This window comes from Talpa occidentalis, unplaced genomic scaffold, assembly GCF_014898055.3.
Source record: "Talpa occidentalis isolate TD23 unplaced genomic scaffold, MPIMG_talOcc4v2.1 talOcc4.3, whole genome shotgun sequence".
Lineage (NCBI taxonomy): Eukaryota > Metazoa > Chordata > Mammalia > Eulipotyphla > Talpidae > Talpa > Talpa occidentalis.
The window spans coordinates 40,121,509-40,140,186 of record NW_023603184.1 but is presented as its reverse complement, the minus strand read 5'-3'; the positions used below and the strand labels follow the sequence as shown (position 1 = coordinate 40,140,186).

General features: G+C 51.9%; 1 protein-coding gene across 4 annotated transcripts in view; it reads left to right on the top strand.

Moving 5' to 3' along the window:
* ARRB1 (arrestin beta 1) overlaps nucleotides 1-18,678 on the top strand; it is a 69,573-nt gene that overhangs the window by 43,045 nt on the left and 7,850 nt on the right. For 3 of the 4 annotated variants that reach the window (XM_037522976.2, XM_037522973.1, XM_037522974.2), the window contains exons 2-10: nucleotides 6,450-6,480; nucleotides 8,151-8,211; nucleotides 11,482-11,526; nucleotides 12,267-12,463; nucleotides 13,744-13,803; nucleotides 14,606-14,673; nucleotides 16,772-16,907; nucleotides 17,698-17,782; nucleotides 18,193-18,265. In XM_037522976.2, the coding sequence (XP_037378873.1) occupies nucleotides 6,450-6,480; nucleotides 8,151-8,211; nucleotides 11,482-11,526; nucleotides 12,267-12,463; nucleotides 13,744-13,803; nucleotides 14,606-14,673; nucleotides 16,772-16,907; nucleotides 17,698-17,782; nucleotides 18,193-18,265 (756 nt within the window). Of the gene's footprint in view, nucleotides 1-1,116; nucleotides 1,187-6,449; nucleotides 6,481-8,150; nucleotides 8,212-11,481; nucleotides 11,527-12,266; nucleotides 12,464-13,743; nucleotides 13,804-14,605; nucleotides 14,674-16,771; nucleotides 16,908-17,697; nucleotides 17,783-18,192; nucleotides 18,266-18,678 lie in introns of those variants that run through there. The other variant, XM_037522975.2, reaches the window with a different exon arrangement.

Genomic DNA, 18,678 nt, shown 5'->3' with positions numbered 1-18,678 from the left:
CATAGCAGGCCTGAGGGTGAGGTGGGAGGGGCCTGAGGAATCCCAGAGATCTAGACTCTGGTTTGTAAAATAATACAATCAAAGACTAACATCAAAGGATTTGGAGTCATAGGATCCATATTTGTCTATTTCACTTAAAAATTTTTCCAGACTCTCCTTTCACCAAGACTTGAGATGTATCTTGTTAGGGAAGCCCTGGCATCTCTACAAAGTAATTTATGCGTATTGTGCAATATGGAGGGAAAAAAGAGAAAGAAGTGAGTGGGTGGGTGGAGGGAATTTCCTTCAACCCTGCTGATGTGTTGACACATTTCCTGTTCTTTCATTCATTTTTATTTGTTGTTTCCAGTTTTTTTAAGTTGATATATAATTTATGTACCATGATATTCACAGTTTAAGTGTAAAATTCAGTGGCTGTTAGTATATTCGCAAGATTGTATAACCATCCTCATGATGTAATTCTAGAACGTTTTCATCACCCCAATTGTACTTCCTATCCGTTAGCAATTACTTCTCTCTCCCCTCCTACCAGCTCCCGGCAGCCACTAATCTACTGTCTACCTCCATGGATTTGTCTATTCTGGACATGTCGGATACATGGAATCAAACATTCTATGGTCCATTGTGTCTGATTTCTTTCTCTTAATAATATTTTCAAGGTTCATCCATGTTGTAGCATGAACCAACACTTCACTCTTTTTATGACTGAATAACATTCCATTGTATGTCTATATCACATTTTAAAAAATATACTCATCAGTTGGTAGACATTTGGGGTTTTTTTTAAACTTTTACTTACTTGTGCATACAAGAACTGGGGTACAGGCCAGAGGTGAGGAGTGTGAGAGGATTCACCAGAGACAGAGTGGGAGCAGAACAAGCAGACTGACTGAAATACGCTGCTGAGGGGAGTAGTCAGCGAGACAGGAGAGGTCTGCTGCGCCATGTGAGTAACTCCCTGGCTGGCCAGGAATCGAACTTGTGCTGCAGAGGCTGCAGATAGCTTCACAGTGTTGTGCCTAACCCCTTGTGCCACCAGGGAGGCCCTGATTGTTTTTTTTTTAACCTTTATTATTATCATGGGTAATGCTCCTGGTGAACATTTATGTACACGTTTTCATGTGAACATCTGTTTTCAGCTCAGGTATGATGTGAGGTTGGGAAATCTACCATCATTCATTTGCATGTAAGTATCTGGCTGTCCTAGCATTGTTTGCTGAAAAGACTGTTTTCCCCTATTGACTTGTCTTGGTTTCCTTGTCAAAAATCATTTGACCGGGCCTCCCCTGGTGGCTCAGCGGCTGAGCGCCGGGCTGTGAAGCTGCCCGCAGCCTCTGCAGCACCGGTTCGATCCCCGGCCGCGGGCGAGGGTCCCACATGGCGTGCAGACCTCTCCTGCCGCCCGCTGCTCCCCTCAGCAGTGTATTTCATCACTCTGCCTGTTCTGCTCCCCACTCTGGCTCTGGTGAATTCTCTCGCCCCCCGCACTTCTGACTGTACCCAGTGCTTGTATAAAACAAATAAATAAATCTTTAAAAAAAAAAATCATTTGACCATAAATATATGCTTTTTGTTTTTCTGGACCCTCAGTTCTGTTCCATTGACTTATCTGTCCATCTTTGTGCTTGTATCACACAATCTTGTTTGCCACAGCTTTGTAGTAAGTTTTGAATTAGGGAGGTGTGAGTCCTGCAGCTTTGTTCTCTTATTTTTTTTCAAGATTATTTTGACTAGTTCAGGTCCCTTGCATTTCCTGATTATGGATTTTAGATTTAGCGCACAAATTTCTGCCAAAAAGCCATCAGAATTTTTATAGGATTTTGCATTGAGCCTATAGATCAACTTGAGAAGCATTTTAACATTTAAGTCTTCTCATTCTTTCTTTTGGTATGTATTGAATATAAAGTTGAACTCGTGCCAACTGTTTTTATTCCTGATTTATTCTTCTTAATATTCCATCATAGGCATTTCCCTGTGTTCTGAAAGATGCAAGTATCATTTAATGCTATATAATAGTCGATGGTTTGAATTGTTTGATTGTACCCCACAGAATTATAAACTCTTGGTTATTGGATAATAGATCATGAAAGGAATTCATGATGCAGGCCTCTCCCTGCAGGGATAACTAGATATGGGGAGGACTGGTGGCTCATAGAAGAGCAGCAGAATATTAATGTCAAAGTTCATCAACAGGTGCCCCAAGCTGCAGGCAGGGAATGGGGCGCAATGGGAAGCCAGCATCCTGGCTAGTGGAGAGCTGACCGTCTGCTCACCTGGCAGCACTTCGTGATGGAATGGAATCAGATACTGTTAGGACATGTTCAGGCTTTAAGGCCTGAGTGAATTTAAAAAATTTTTTTAATTGCAGGTAAAATTCATTTCTTTGTAACTCAGTTAAACAGAAACAAAAGTCTCACTGAATAATAATTTTTCTATCAGTCAAGAGAAGCTGATGCACTATAGTAAAATCCCAAGTTAGTGGAGCAAGAGATTTCTTTCTCATTTTCCCATGTATTGGGTATCAGGGGAGCCAGGGGATTTAGGTCACTGGAGGCTTTCTTATCTAGATTGTTGCTGATGTCAATGGCAGAGGGAGTGGTAGACAAAAGAATCATTCCCCAAAGATGTCTTCCTCGTAATTATGGAATCCTTTGACTATGTTATATCACACAACAAAGGGATTCACAGTTAAGGATGGAATTAAGGTTGCTAATCAGTTGACCCTGAAATAGGGAGCCAGATATACTCATCTAGGTGTTTAAAAGTGGAGGAGGTCTTTAAAAGGAGAGGAGGTCGGAGTGATGCACTATGGTAAGAACTCGAACTGATGTTTCCGCCTTGAGCAGGAGAAAGAGGCCATGAGACAGGGGGTGTGAGTGGTCTCTAGAAACTGGAAAGAGCAAGGAAACATTCACGCTGAGAGCCCCCAGAAAGGAATGCAACCCTGCCAATAGCTTGATTTTAACCCAGTGCGGTCCATGTCAGGCCTCTGAAGTATAGAACTGTATGATAATAAGCTTATGTTGCTTGAAGCTATTGAGTTTATGGTCATTTGTTACAGGCACCATAGATAATTAACAAAGAGCATGGGGAAAATCACACATCAGCCCCTAAATGCTTCTACCTAGAAGTGACATGTGACACTTCTTTTAATTCATTAGCCAGAACAAACCACATGGAGCATGCCTAACTTCATAGGACTGTAGAAATTTGATTCAGCCTATGGCTAGCCTTCGAAGGGTTTGGAATATTGGTAAATATAGTGATACCTACTATACCCCTGCCATCTGGATCTTCGCCTTAGATTTTCTATTCTGTTTACAAAACAACATGCTGGGGGCAAGTCTTTAAGTTGATTTCAGTATGGGTTGATAATGGTGACCCCTGGTTTGAAAATCTGCTCTGTAGTCCCTCTTCTGCCCATGTCTCCTGGGTCACATGACACACACTAGGCATAGTTGATTGGCTCGGGCATGGGGCACCTGACCAAAGCTGACCAATCACATTTTTCTCCTGGGACTTTGACAATTGGGCCATTCAGCTAATAAACAGTTGGAAGCTTAGCTAGAGGCAGAGCAGAAGCAGGGTTGGAGTGCGAGCCACATGCCAGCCAAAATGATGGAGGAGCAGAATAGCCCTGAGTAAGCAGAGAGTCGGTCCACACAGACAATGGAGCAGCCGCACAGAGAGAAATACAGTCAGGAGAACATGCAGCCCCAGAGGGAGAGGTGGAGAGAGAGCGCAACGGCCTGAGAGTCTGATGGCTTCCCTGTTCCTGCCTCCAGCCCCCGTGCGTCCTGCCTGCGCATCCTTCCCGTGAGATTTCTGCCTCCTTATCATACCCCTCCTCCTTTTATTGGGTTATCCTTGGTGGGTTTCTGTCCCTTGTCTCTTTTGAGCTTAGATCAGCTAGAACACTGCAGGCATTTCTCTTAAGGGACCCACCTTCAGTTCTGAGGATCAGGCTTGTGGGCATAGATGGGACACGGGGTGAACCATACTCAGTCATCCCACAGCCTGGAAGTTTGGCTTATGTGTTTGTTTGCTTTTCAAAGTGTACAGGTGGAAGCCATCTGTGTGGTGCTGCACTTGTGGGAATCCTGGTAAACTGGAAGCCCCCAGACAAGGGCCCTGCTGACAGAGTCGGGGTCAGGAAGCCAAGGAGACCTTGGCTGTGTGACTGAGTGGAAAGGATGTGAGATCTGGGGACAGGGAGCCATGGCTCGCCTCTCGGAGCCTCAATTTCCTCATCTCTGAAATGGGATTGTTAAAGGCCCAGCAGGGTTCTGGGAAAATTAGAGACAGGAGGAGGGCCCTTCATGCTCTTGGGACAAGGGTTGCTGCTGCTGCTGCTGCTGTGTGAGGAAGCCTCAGTGACCTGGCTTCCTGAAGGAGGCGGCCCCTGGCTGATTAAATTCTTTACAGGACATTCCCCACTGCTGCCTGAGCTTCCTGTCCCTTGTCACCCTCACCTCGTCCCTTCCTCACCCTTTATTTCTTCCCCTTCCCTCCCCTGTGCTCATTTTCCCTCTTTTCTATTGACCTGATGTTGATTTAAAAAAACACCTGCTTTAGGAGAGCAGCAGGGGTGGATATAAAGTACCGGCCTCTGGAGGCAAGAGAATTAGATTTAAATCCTGACTTAGACTCTGGATTGCTGAGTATTCCTAGGCAAATTGCTACACCTCTCTGAACTTCAAGTTCATTATCTATAAAATGGGGTTATAATACCCATTTCACTCTGCTGCTAGAAGAAATAATAATTAAGCACTCAACGGATACTTCTTCCTTCCCCCTCCCTTTTCCAATCACTCCTTGCAGCCTAGTCCCCAGCCCCGCTCCTGGGGCCAGGGTATCCCTTGTCCCTCTCAGGGATCACCGAATGGCTTTGCCTGACTTACTTGGGGTCTCAGGTCTTTTCCGTCTCTCCTCTCCCTCAGATCTTTTCCCGAGGGGTGGACTGAGGCTTTTGGAAGCATCTGGGGTCCCTGTGGCCTGGACCACTTCTCTGGTCTCTGCAGGTCTGGCCCCAACTTGGTTGCTGCTGGTTCAAACCATGTGATCTGTATTTTTTTTAACTTTAGCGATTATTACACCCTAGTCAGCTGTGACATCTTCACACTCCAAACACTGATAAATATTTATGAGGAACAGAAAGGCCCAGAACTCCTAGGGGAGGTGGGGGAGGGATGTGCCAGGCCCTCCATTGCAAGGAAAGCTCAGACACATCAGTGGTCCCTTGGGCTCCAAAAATAGGGGGGGCAGGGCAGGGGCTATGGAGGCAGCACAGAGCCAGCACTCCACCCCTTCCCTGTAACACTGTGGGTCCCACCCCACCTTGTGCTGACTGCCTGCTGGGCCTGCTGCTCTGGGGGAGGACACGGGCTGTGGTGCACCGGACTGCTGTGTGGCTCTGTGTCGCCCCTCTCCCTCTTTTTTTCTGCTGTCTCTCCCTCTTTGTCGTTTTTCCCTCTGTCTCTGCAGCTCTCATTCCATCTTTTCACACTTGCAGGGCCCTCCTCCTCTCCCTCCCTCTTCCTACACCATCTCTCATCTCTGGGTCTCTGTCTCTAACTCCACTTTTTTCTCTCCCAGCATCACTCTGTAGTCCTGGGGCTAGAGGGTGGCGGAGAGCTGATGGAGGGGGCTCAGACCCCAAGCTCAGCTGGAGGCACAGGGCAGGGGGAGCTGCTGGAAGGTGCGATGGGCTGGGAAGGCCGAGTGAGCATTTTGGGAGCTGCGGACTACGCCTCTGCTGGCTCCGTTGCATGCACGTCCCCCCTCTTCCCGGCCTCCTTTCCTCACTTGATTCCTCCGCTGATTCATTCCTTCACCCATGCAGTTAACATGTATGTGTGCTCGTTACCTGCCGTGTATTAACACGGGTTTATTAAACACCTACTGGGTGCCCTTCTGGGTGCTTGGGCTACATCAGTGGATGAGAGAGACAGACATCTGCTCTTGTGGCAGGTTAGCAGAGCAGACAGGCGTAAATGTAATCAGCAAATCAGATACGCAGTAGGTGAGGAAGTGGGGAGTGTGGAGGCAAAGGCAAAGGGGAGCGAGAAGGATTGGGGGTACAAGTGGGCACAGAGGATGGGGTGCTGTCAGGGGAGAGCAGCCCAGGGAGGGCCTGCTAGAACAAGGGTCCTGAGGCAGGAACCTTGGGTGTCGGAGGACAGGGCAGGCCCCCCGAGACTAGGCTCTTCCTCGGCCTGGGCTGGGTGGTCTTGGCGCAGCCTCGCCTCATGAAAGACACCAGCCTGCTGTGTGTTGACAGGCTGAGGGGGCCATTGCTGGAGCCCGGGAGACATGGGGGGGTGGGGATAGTGGCGGCGATGGTGAGCTGTCATTGTGCCAAGCACTGTCCCAGCCCTCAACTGTTGGGTGGTGCCACCCGGGCCCCTTGTCTGGATATGCTAACCCTGACCATCCTCTCCTTTCCACAGGGTGTTCAAGAAGGCGAGCCCGAATGGAAAGGTGAGTCTGTGACAGCCCCTCCCCATTCCTTCCTCACCCCAAACTCTTATTGTTCTCTCTTGGGCATCTCTACAGAGCAGGCAAGCCCCGCTGCACCCGAGGGGAGACAGTGCTATCCACAGGCATCCTGGAGCACAGCGGGTGGACCTACCTACCAAACTTTCCACCTGGGGGTGGGTACAACTCCCCTGGACTTTAGGAGCCCCCTGCTCTGGTATGGGGAGCCTCAGCCATCAGAAGGCTACTTCAGTGTGGATGCAGTAATTAGAATAAGTGCCAAGGGTCTCAGGGGACTCCCCCAGAGTCTCAGCTGAATCCAGTTGTCACCCGTTATCCAGGGCAGCTCCCAGTGCCCGTCCTGCTCTCTTGTTTTCACAGGCCTCCGGCTCCATCCTGCCTTCCTCTCATTGCAGCCAGTAGACGCTACTGACATCATTCCATGTTGGGGAGAAGGGAGGGGGTTGGCGCGGGGTGTACTGAGATTGATAAGGCACAGCCTGTGCTACTCAGCCAGACTCGGAAATGAACCTTTTCAACAGAAAGTGGCAAGTGTGAGATAAGGGGATGCCCAAGGGCTGTGGAACCCAGCCCGGGCAGTCAGCGCTGGCTTCCCCTAGTGAGGGACACATTCTGGGTAAGGCAGGATGGCCGGGGCATTCTAGGTGTGGGTGTAGCGTGTGGACCACAGCAGTTGCATCCGCCAAGAGGGAGGCAGGGGGAGAGGACGGGGTGGTTGCAGGGCTGAGTCCTTGAGACTCCTGGCCTGGGCTGGCAGATAGCACCCCAGGTGCCCCTGTGTCTCCCTCCCGTGTTCACAGTGGTCATCACCAATTGCCCTTTACCTTTTCCTGCTGAGCCAGGATCCATCTTAGACAGCCTCTCAACTTGGGGCCCATGCAGCTCCTACCAATCGATCAGAGTTGGCATTTGGAATGGTACCCACTTGTCATATAACCTCTGGGCACTGAGGAGCCATTAAAGGGTTTTCAGACCAGAACAGCATGGTTTGCATTTTAAGACTACCAGCCTGGCTGTGGAGGGCACAACAGTGGAGTGTGTGAGGCCAAGGCACATACCACGGAGGGGCCGGTATGCAGTCCAGGCAAGAGTGGCTGTGGGGATGGTGGGGGGAGGGGGAGATTGAGAGCTACGATGGAGGGAGATGCATCCAGATTTAGGGATTGTGGAGGAGCAGGATGACACTTTGCACTCTGGCTTGGGGGTTCTTCCCTGAATGTTGACTTCCTTGTGAATTCCAGCTCTGGAGTCCTCACCTGAGTGGATTCCTGCCATGCTACCTGGGGGTGGGGGAATAATGAGAGCATATTGCCCAGTGCTCAGTGCCCTCCTGCAGACAGAGGCAGGCCCAGCACTCCTGCTCAGCAGAGACTTCTTTGCTGCTGTGCATGAAGACCTTTCCAGCCTCAGTGTCCTCATCTGTAAAACGGGAACAGTAACAACTTCATCGGGGTTTGGGTTGAGCACAGGTTTGTTATTCTTTGTATCTGGGCTGGGGCTTGGGTTCAGCTCTGGTTAGGATCTCCATGAGGGTGGGATGTGGATCTAGGAGTTTCAGGGGCATCTCCAGGGTTTTCTCCAGGGCATGAACCTGCAGCTTCTGAGCCTCCAGGTCCATAGCTGCTAACACCCCCTGTGCCTCTCCTCCCCAGCTCACCGTCTACCTGGGAAAGAGGGACTTTGTGGATCACATCGACCTCGTGGACCCTGTGGGTGAGTCCCTGGAAGCCAGACAGGAAGAAGGGGAAGGCAGAGCCAGCAGGTCTCTTCTAGAGAACAGTGTGTGGAAGCCACCCAGGATTAGCCCCGGGGCCCAGAGGCCGGGTGTGAAGAATGGGGTAGAAGTGGCTTCCTACTTTAGTCAGCAAACCTTTATGGAGCAGTTACTGCTTTTCTGTCCAGCTGAGAGGAAATGATGGAAGTATTGAGGTGAGAAGAGCTAAGGTGTCCTGAGAGATGATAATAAGGAGGATGAGGATGATGGTGACAGCAGCCACCACTTATAAGGCTTATGATGCACCAGACACCAGGGGTAGCTACTGTGTTACTATCCCTGCTTTACATACGAGAACAAGGTGCACAGAGAGGTTAAGTGACTTGCTCCAGGTCACAGAGCAAGTAGATCAAGGAGCCCAGATTCAAACCTAGGCAGTTTGGCACCATAGAACCTTTGCTCTGCTGCCTCCTGAGGGCAGAGAGGGTGAGAGATGGAAGGAAAAACGTAAGGCCTGTGAAATGGAGGCTGTCTTTGCTGACGTGAGAGTCTTGCCAGAGACTGGGATGTGGCTGAAGGCACCTCCCAAGGTCTTATTCTTTCTAGTTCTGGGTTTCTCAGCATCAGCACTCTTGACATTTTGAATTGGCTAATGCTTCACTGGTGGGGACTATCCTGGATGTCGTAGGAGAGTTAGCAGCATCCCTGGCCTCTACCCATTTGACACCAGGAGTACCCCATCTCAGTATGATATAGGGGCACAGGGGAAACTTTCTCCTACTCCTCTGGATTCTTCTCAAGCTGGTTGATCATATTAATATCAGATAGATTACTAGGAGAAAAATAAAATTTGAGTACATTTGTATGGAAAGTCTAATGGATGTGGATTCTAAAGCCAACGGAGCAAACTGAGGGTGTATGCTGAGCTGAGGATAGGGGCCTGGGGTTTCATGGTGAGAGGAGGGGGCTCACATGATGAAGGGAGGGAGACTCATAGGATGGAGACCAGATGCTCTGTAGTACATGTTTGCCCTGACATGTAGATAAGTTTCTCCACTGCCTAGTACTCCAATGTTCATTCTTCTAGGTAGTTAAGAGAGTGGTAAAAGTTCCCTTGTGAGCCTGTAAGGCCTGAGTTGACCTCGGTTTGAGATAATGCACATGCCAAAGAGACACGTCTTGGGAAGACCTGTTCTGGACATCCTGAGAAGTCTTGTCCTTCAGTGTCAATCAAAAATGACTTCTACGTTGCCAAATGTAGGGGAGGCACAATTACCCCGGTTATACCCCTAAGAAGTATAGCTCTTGTTAGAGGGGCCCCCACCTCATTGCCTCTTGCTATAACTGTTTGAGGGCGGGAGGCCCAAAATGACCCCTATGTTATATATGGGGACAGTGAGACCTTAGAGAGGTAAAGTTTTCTTAAAAGGCACATGATCTAAAAGAAGTGAGGTTGGGAAGATGGCACTGAAAACTGCAGGTGAAGAAATTGGGGTGTGTTGCTTGGGAAAAAATCACAGAGAATGACCTCTGTCATCCCACTCATAGTGGGGGGTGTCCTGGGGCCAGGAGGACGGGAGGGACCTGTGGTTCCAGAGCGCAGGCACAGGTGCAGGCGGGCGTAGAGAGAGCACAGCAGCAGGTTTCAGCTGGCAGGGAGGGAGACCTTCTTGCATTGGTCAGGAGACCTGGGATGTCCTTTGTGAGCAGAGTCCTGCCCACTCCAGGGTCTTACCTTGTGGGCCCAGAGCAGGGTGACCTTACTTTTCTTCCCTGCCAGGGTCTGGGGACAGTTTGGTGTCCTTGAAGCTCAATGTCCCCTTCTGCCATTTGCATTTCCTTCCTGAACTGGCCCTTGGAACCAGGGAGTAAGCATCCTGGTGTTCTCCTGTGCACTGTGGCTAGGAGAAAACCAGCTACACACACACACACACACACACACACACACACACACACTCCTACTTTGAAAATGGGAGCATCTACTTCCCACTAGACCTTGTACTGGTCTCTGGGGATCCCAGAGAGTTCTGGAGTGTTGTCTAGAGTTCATCAAATGACTCACAGTAAGAAATACTCTCATCACCACATGGCTCTATGTCTTCCTGATGCTTATGTAACCCCCATGGTTCCCCTTCAAACGCAATGGCCAGCCCAAGCCCCTGACTTGCAGGACGTTTCAGGTCAGGCCTGGCCCTCCTTCCTCTGCCCCATTTAGGATGCTTCTCCCTTTTCTCATGAGTTGATGACCCTTCTTGCTCTTTAAGACCTGGCTCTAGCCTCCCCTGACCACACTTCCTTGGCACCCCTGGTTGGGGAATCTCTTCACTGATTCTCACTGAGCCCCTGCCCAGGCCCACAGGAAATACCTGCAGTAGGTGGAGTGAAGATGCGGGGCAGACTGTGCTATGACAGTGTCCCTTGCACCTGCCCGACTCTGGGGCAGGACTGGGAGCCCTCTGAGAAATATGGCCTGAGAGAGAGAGAAAATGAGTGAGGGGGAGGTTCAGCAGGTGTGGCTGGTAGAGTTTCCCAGCGCTGGCCCAGGGCGTCAGGCAAGGCAGCGACCCCTGAGCCAGTGTTTCTGGCTTCCCGGGTTCTGGGCGGAGGACGTGTGTCCAGCAGGACTCTACACTCCCAAGGCCAGGCTGAGGGACATGGCGGCGCCCGAGCCAACGCTGCATCGCACTTCTCATGTATTTTACACTTACTTTGTCCTCACAGGAGCCCTGTGAGATGGGCACTGCGGGATCACCACCCTGATCTGCACACCCCGGGCCTGAAAGCCTAAAATTATTCAATAGTTAGATGCAAAATTTGTTCAGTGGCACAAGTTGAACTGATAGGAATCTGCTTTTGCCTTAGTGTCTAGGTGAGAATATTCGCGTTTCCCTATGGAGGTATTAATGCTTTTGATCGTGGGGTGCTGCCTCAGATCCTGCAGAGAGTGTGGCAGAGTATTTGGAAGATGTACCATATGGCATTTCTACAATTCAAAACTTCTACACTCTAAAATAAACCTGATAGTAGAAGTTTTGAACTCAGACTATTGTTATTACTAACAGATGAAGAAACAGACAAGTTAAGTGACCTGCACAAGTCACCAGCTGGTTCTGTGAGACAGGTGGAGGATAGAGTGGAGAGGAAGCTGGGAGGTGGGTGGGGCTGTCCCCCAGGAGCTGGCCTCCCCATTTCTTCCATGGAGGTTTGGGTTTGGCCGGTGTTTGGGAGGTCACGTTGGGAGGTCTGCTCACTCTCTGTCCTTCCTGCAGATGGTGTGGTCCTGGTGGATCCTGAGTATCTCAAGGAGAGGAGAGGTGAGGCTTTGCCCACCCCCTGCCTGTCCAAGGCCTTCCCTTCCTCCACCAACTTCAGACTTCAGCCCTGGGCCTCCCTGACTTGACATCAGCTATTCTTACTGCCTCTCCCTGCCCAGCCCGGCCGGTTCTTCTCTCGACAGCTCCAATGAACATCAGATCTCCAGTGATCTCTGGCTGGGCCAGCCCTGCCAGTGTCCACTTTGGGGGAACCTTTTCAATGCCCCAAGCACTTTCCCAGCAATATATCATGGCATTGCAAGGCTGGAGATGAGAACAGGGTAGGAGTTAGGGTCTCACTTTGTAGAAGAGGAAACTGATTCCTGGCAAGGTGCAGGGATTGTCTAAGGTCAGTGGGAAGACAGAAGGTAGGGGTTGGGCTGGGACGAGACCCCAGGCCTTCTGGATACCATCCAGTGCTTCTTCCCGCTTTGTTCTCTCTTCCTGCTTTGACTCCTCCCCAGGCCCACCCGGCAAGGCCCCCTAGCCCTATCAGGCCATCTCGTGCGCCCCTCTACACAGAGGGGAGGACAGACAGACCCAGCAGTCAGCATCCACCTCCTGCCAGAGGCCCAGCTATGGCGGCCCTTCAACACCTCAAGGGCTGCACAGCCTTCCCCAGGGGAGCTTAGGGCAGATCTGGGGCCTCCCGTCACGTCAATCTCAGAGCTACAGCTGGCACTCTGGGGGGCTTGCATGCTACCCCCCACACCCCTCCTAAGTGCCCCCTGTTCCCACAGTCTATGTGACACTGACCTGCGCTTTCCGCTATGGCCGAGAGGACCTGGATGTCCTGGGCCTGACCTTTCGCAAGGACCTGTTTGTGGCCAACGTGCAGTCCTTCCCGCCAGCCCCCGAGGACAAGAAGCCTCTGACACGGCTGCAGGAGCGCCTCATCAAGAAGCTGGGCGAGCACGCCTATCCTTTCACCTTTGAGGTCAGGGACTGCCAGCCCCTGGGACCCCATTCCAGAAACACCACCTCTGGGAGGCCCTCGGGGCAGGCACTTGGGGGCAGCTGGGGCAGCCACTTGGCACCTAGTTTCCCAGTGTACGCTGGGGCCCGGGACACGGTCACTTACACTGCCTGGTAAGTGTCTCTTCTCTGGTCACTGCCAGGGGGTCACTCGTGACCTCTGGGCTCCGTCTGGTGGCTGTCAGCCCGTCTCTTCCCTCAGACCGGCTGTCCACTTGCCAGGCTTCGGCCCAGCTTGCAAACAAGGGATGGCAAGGAGTGGTTTCCCTGCTCTGCCATCTTCTCATCCTGTGATCCAAGATTCTGGATTTTAAGACGTCCTGCTTCTCGGACTCTGAGTCTGTGATTCAGGGAAATCCTCTCCTTCGTTTTCTGTGAGAGTCTGCGAGTCATCCTCTCTATTGTAGATGTGTTAGTTTCCTGCTGCTGCTTAACAAACCACCCCAAACCTGGTGGCAATGAAACATACAGACTACACAACACACACGTATTACAGTTCTGGGGCTCAGAAGTCAAAAATGGTTTTTAGCAGACTAAAACCAAGGTCTGGGCAGCCCTGTGTGCCTGCCCCACACTTGAGGACAGAATCTGTTTCCTTGCCTTTACCAGCTTCTGGAGACACTCCCATTCTTGACTGTGGGCCACGCCCCTCTCTTCCTTGACGGTGGGCCACACACCCCATCTTCCAAACCATCAGGGCCAGTGTTCTATCCATCACTCTGTCCCTGGTTCTTCCGCCACTGTTGGACCCTGTTGGGGGACCACTGTTAAGGACCCTGGGGACCATGTCATCCCCACCTGGATAAGGACCCCATCTCGAGATCCTTGACTTAGTCACACCTGTAAAATCCCCTTAGCCACATAGGTAACATAGTTGCAGGCTTGGGGAGTTAGGGCATAGACATTTTGGGGGGCCATTAGCGTGCCTACCAGAGTAGGCTTCATGGAAAGACCTTTATCAACTGTTTTGTGAGCATGGGGCTGGGCTAAACCCAGCAGATACAGAAAAACACTTCAATCAACTTGACTGGAGGGGCCTCTGACTCCGCCTGGGACATGGCTTGGCATGGTCTGTGGGGGAGACGCGGTCTGTCCTCTGGAGCCCCTAGTCTGATGGAAGAGATATGGTCGGTCCTTGGGGGCCCCTGGTCTGATGGATGTGTGTGGGTGGCATGGGTGAGGGACTTGGGGAGGCTGGTAGTGAATGCGACAGGGGGCTCATTCTGTCTGTCCCCTTACCAGATCCCTCTGAACCTCCCATGCTCTGTGACGTTGCAGCCAGGACCTGAAGACACAGGGAAGGTGGGTCACCTCAAAGGGAGCCTCTCTCTGGGTCTGGGACGCTTGTGTCCCCTGTCCATGATTTTTTCTCTGGGAGGTGCTAGAACCTTCCCTGTTGAAGCTTCTTCATGCCTGGACCAGAATAATCCCACCTTAGTTAAGCAGGCAGGGTGGTGGATGGCTGATTCAGTGACATGCCAGAGGCTCTTCCGAATCACTCCTGGCCTCAGTGTTGGCTACAACAGGACTACCACTCGCCTCACAATCTCTTTTTAAAGGTGCAGTCATCACCATTTACAGGAGGGTACTGAGGCTTGGAGAGATGTGACACCAGTAGTGTCCTGGGCCCCGGGACTCTGAGCCCATTGTCTTGTCTGGGCAATAGAGCAGCCAGGCTGTGCCTTCCCATGCGGGTGAGGGGATGGCGTGAGGCACAGAAGCAGCACACCCAGGACAGTGTCTGCACACAAGGTGCTGCTGAGGTACCTGCTGCATTTCTGGGCAGCTGTCTTGATGAAAATACCAGGCGAGGTGGTACCTGGAGAGTAGAGCACCATGAGTGTAATCTGGGAAGTCTTTTTCAGGCAGCTGGGAAGCAGCTGATCAGAAAGTTGATGGGGAGGCAACCGGAGAGCGGTAGCCACAAAGAGGGGGACAGCGCAGCTCTGGGACTGAGCGTGGGCTCCACAGTCAGATGGAACAGTAGAGGCTGTGGGGGCCCACTGACCCACCCGGTGTTTTTATAAAATGGGAGGGTGGGCTCGCCATGCTCTTGGGACTCTGCCCTCTCCAAGGCCTCGTGGTCAGTGAGCCCTTTCCACAGGCCTGTGGTGTGGACTATGAAGTCAAAGCCTTCTGCGCGGAAAACCTGGAGGAGAAGATCCACAAACGGTGAGAGGGTGTAGCTTCCGGCAGGGTGTGACTGTCTGCCACTGGCAGAGGGAGGGAGACAGGACAGGCTGAGTACAGAAAAAGATAAGTAACAATTCCTGGAAGTGTGCTTGTGAGGATAGGAACAGTCACATATTCCAGCCATGACTGAGAGGTCATGGAGGACTTCCTGGGGGAGGTGGCTCAATTGCTCTGGCTCGGGTCTCAGCATTTTTTCCTGTCACCACTGTACTCACTTCCACTCACTCTCTCTGCCGCTGGTCTTGTCTCCTCCAGACCACATCTTTTTATTTTGTTTTAGGGTAAAGATTGCTTTAAACAATGAGCAAGACATTCCCTAGTCAGCCGCGACCCCTGTATTTCAGTTGTATTGGGAGACCCTCAGTAGGAGGTGGCAGGGGTAGGTTGTCAATGGAGGCTTCTAAGCAAGGAACATCAGTGGAGAAGGTGAACCCAGGGGGGTGTGCATGTAGAGGTCAGCCCTGTCTCAGGAGAGCAAGAGTTCTGGAGAGGCACAGTGCTGGGCTGGCAGTTAGAAACAGCTGGTCCTGGCTGCTGGGATGAGCTGCCCAACTCCATTCTAATATCTGTCCCTCCTGGAGTCAGTTACTGCCTGGCCTCAACCTCCTATGCTGTTACACCCCCTCTCCTAAGTCAAGGTGCTTACGGGAGCCTGGCTGGCACTGCAGCCTTTTAGGGAGTAGGTTGAGTTGCCACCTGGTGGCTGCAGGCTGTATTGCAGATTGGGGGCCGCTCCATCTCCAGTTTGGGCATCTGGTGTGGGGAGATGTGACCCTCCTCCCTTGCTTCTCTGTCCACCTTCTCTTCTTAAGATCTGGCATCAGAGGAGAGAGAGAGTGTTGTGGACTGTGAGAGGGAACCTGACCAGAGCTAGCAAGAAGTGACATTGGCCGCCACCACCCTCTCACCATCACTGAGGGAATATTTACGTCTACACCATAGTCGCTACTAATAATTACATAGCGACTGTTATTTAGCAAGGACTTTTAGGTGCCAGGCATTGCTCAAAGTTATGGTCATGTATGAACCAGTTGAATTCTTGTAGCAACCCCCAGAGGCATGTCCTGCCATGGTCCCCCTGCAGATGAGAAGACTGAGGCATGGAGGCTGATGTACTCAAGGTCAAAAAATAAGAGGAGAGCTAGGATTTTAATCCTGCCATCCAGTTCCAGGGAATGGAGGCAGCTTCTTGGGAAATGAGGATGCTGGCGTGGCTAGTTTGCCACGGAGAACGCCTTGCTGAGCGCCCATGTCCTCACTGATGCTGTGCCCTGGTTTCCTCCCTGAGCCCCTGGCACCTGCCTCGATCCCCAGCTCAGCAGGGCCTGTGCTTTCTCACTGACCCTTAAACCCTTCCCCTGGCCTGCTTCCCCCTGGCCCGCCGCCACTGCCACTGAATCCACACCCATCACTGAACCTGTCTCCTTCCTGAGCCCCCACTTCTTCATGGGGCCCCTGTCCCCTCCGCATATTTTTATTTAATAGACATTTAACAAGCACTTACTATAGGGCGGGCACTGAGACTATAGGGCAGGCCCAGGTGCTGAGAATTAGCTGTGCACAATTTAGACAAACTTCTCTGTCCTTACACTGATAGTGACATAGGGCTGCAGGCAGTGAAAACAATTCCTTTGTTATCACTCTGGGTACTGGCATACACCCCACTGGGCTGCCACAGGGGGATTTGGCCTCCAATATTGAGGTGCTCAGACCAGGAGAAGATCAGAGTGGGCTGGCCTAGGAAGAACAGGTATTTGGCTGGGTCTTGAAGAAGGAAATAGCTGATGGCAGAAGCCAGAAAAAGGTGTTCTGGAGAGGCAGGATGCCAGTGCCGGGGAAGCCCAGAGATAGGACTATTTAGATCACCAGGAGTGACAGTGAAGAAGTTGGGAAGACTGGGGACAGAACAGGAGAGGATAGAGGGGTGCCAGGTGGTGCCGACCTCCAGAGTTTGGATTAGATTCTAAGGCCCCGGGGAGCCATGGCGTCTCTTGAGCAGAAGGAGGATATAAGGATTGCAAGGAAATGGGATGGAGGCAGGTAACCTGGTCATCATCACTCTGCCCATCTCCATTAGGAATTCCGTGCGCCTGGTCATCCGGAAGGTTCAGTATGCCCCAGAGAGGCCTGGCCCCCAGCCCACGGCCGAGACCACCAGGCAGTTCCTCATGTCGGACAAACCCTTGCATCTAGAGGCTTCTCTGGATAAGGAGGTAGGAGGCTCAGACTGGGCAGGGCTGGGAGGTGGTCTAGCAGAGTAGAGACCCCCAACCCCAGCCCTCTCATGGCCGCCAGGACTCCTTGGGTAGGAGCTTTTGTCTCTAAGACTACAGGGTTTAGGAAAGCTGAGGAAGAGCTGGGGAAGCCTCTTGGGACCTAAAGGAATGACATTGGGGGACCTGAGGCCGAATGATGTGGCTGAGCTCAGAGGTCCGTATACCCTCTCCAAGGGTCCTGGGTCCTGACCCTCTTCCCACACTGCCAGCTGCCCTTCTGATGGGCTGCCCCCTCACCCTCTTGTGGGGCAGCTGAAGGCAAGTGCTTGGGTCAAGATTCAAGTTGGGGCCTTCCAGTGAAGACTGAGTGGGCCAGCCCGTCCCTCCCTGCCCCTGCCTCTTCTAGACCCTCCATGTCTAAAATTGCAGGATCTCAAGGGACTGGACACATGGCCTGCTCCAATCCCTCCACTGTGCAGTGAGGGGAGCAGGTTTAGGCAAGTGGCAAGGTCACGCTGTTCTCCTCACCATCGTTGTTACTGGTATTACTTCTGGTGACCCAGCCGGGACTGGACCCCAGGAGTATCGGTTAATTCAATGATCTTTCAAGGTTCCTCAAAGGAACTGCACTAACAAGCCTCATGCCTGCAGCTCAGTGGGAAGCAGCTAATGAACTTGGGGCCAGTGTCAGGAAAGCCAAGGTGGAGGGGAGCCCCAGGAGAGGTGTGTGGGATGACTCCTCTCCCTTAAAGAGCTTTGGTATCCCCCTATCCAAACCCCTATCCAGATCTATTACCACGGAGAGCCCATCAGTGTCAACGTCCACGTCACCAATAACACCAACAAGACAGTGAAGAAGATCAAGATTTCGGGTACCGGGCAGCGGGCTGGACGGGGCAGGCTGGAGGAAGGCCTCCCGAGGGTTGGGGCGGTTGAAAGTTCTCCCTTGTTTCTAGCCTTGTAAATACCCCCGGCCCGCAGGGAAGCACAGGGCCTGCTAAGCCAAAGGCTAGGGCTTTTGAGGCTGGTGACATGGGCTGCTTGTTGGCCAGGTAATGAGTTCAGAGTTTAAGCCACCTCTTCTCTCAGAGTCCCTGGTTTCTGGGCAAAGCTGTCCTTGAGGGGAAGGCTTTTTGCTTCTGGCAGGGGATGGGTGTGTCTGGGCTGCCCTCCGGCTGCTGGATGGGGGCAGTTTCCTGCAAAAGCCCCAGTGGACTCTGGCTGTTGCCCTGGGCTGCTCAACCCCTGCCTCACACCACCTCGGTTCCCTCTTCTTCCCCAGTGCGCCAGTATGCAGACATCTGCCTTTTCAACACGGCCCAGTACAAGTGCCCCGTGGCCATGGAAGAGGCAGAGTAAGTGAGCACAAGCCCGGTCTTGGGCATGTGGGATTGGCTGGGGAGAAAGAGAAGCCTGGGTCCAGTTCCAGGCCCCAAAATGGCTCTTTGCCACCAGGCAGAGGGCTGGGCCTCAACTCCTCACCACTCAGAGTAGATGATCCAAACTGCCTTTTAGAGACCATTCACTTGATTTAGCTACAAGAAAATGCATGTTCCAGTCAAGAGAAAGACCCTCGAAGGCTAGAATAATGAAACAGAGCTAGTGAATTAAGGAAACTGGGGTCCTCTTTGCACTGCACAAGGGATCCAGACTGAAGGGAGAGACTTTCCTCTGAGCTTCCTGACGGCCACGGCATAAAAGGCGAGGCAGTAGGCACACAGCTTCCCTGTTTAATAAAGGAATGACCCAGCTCACTGGGCAAAAATGG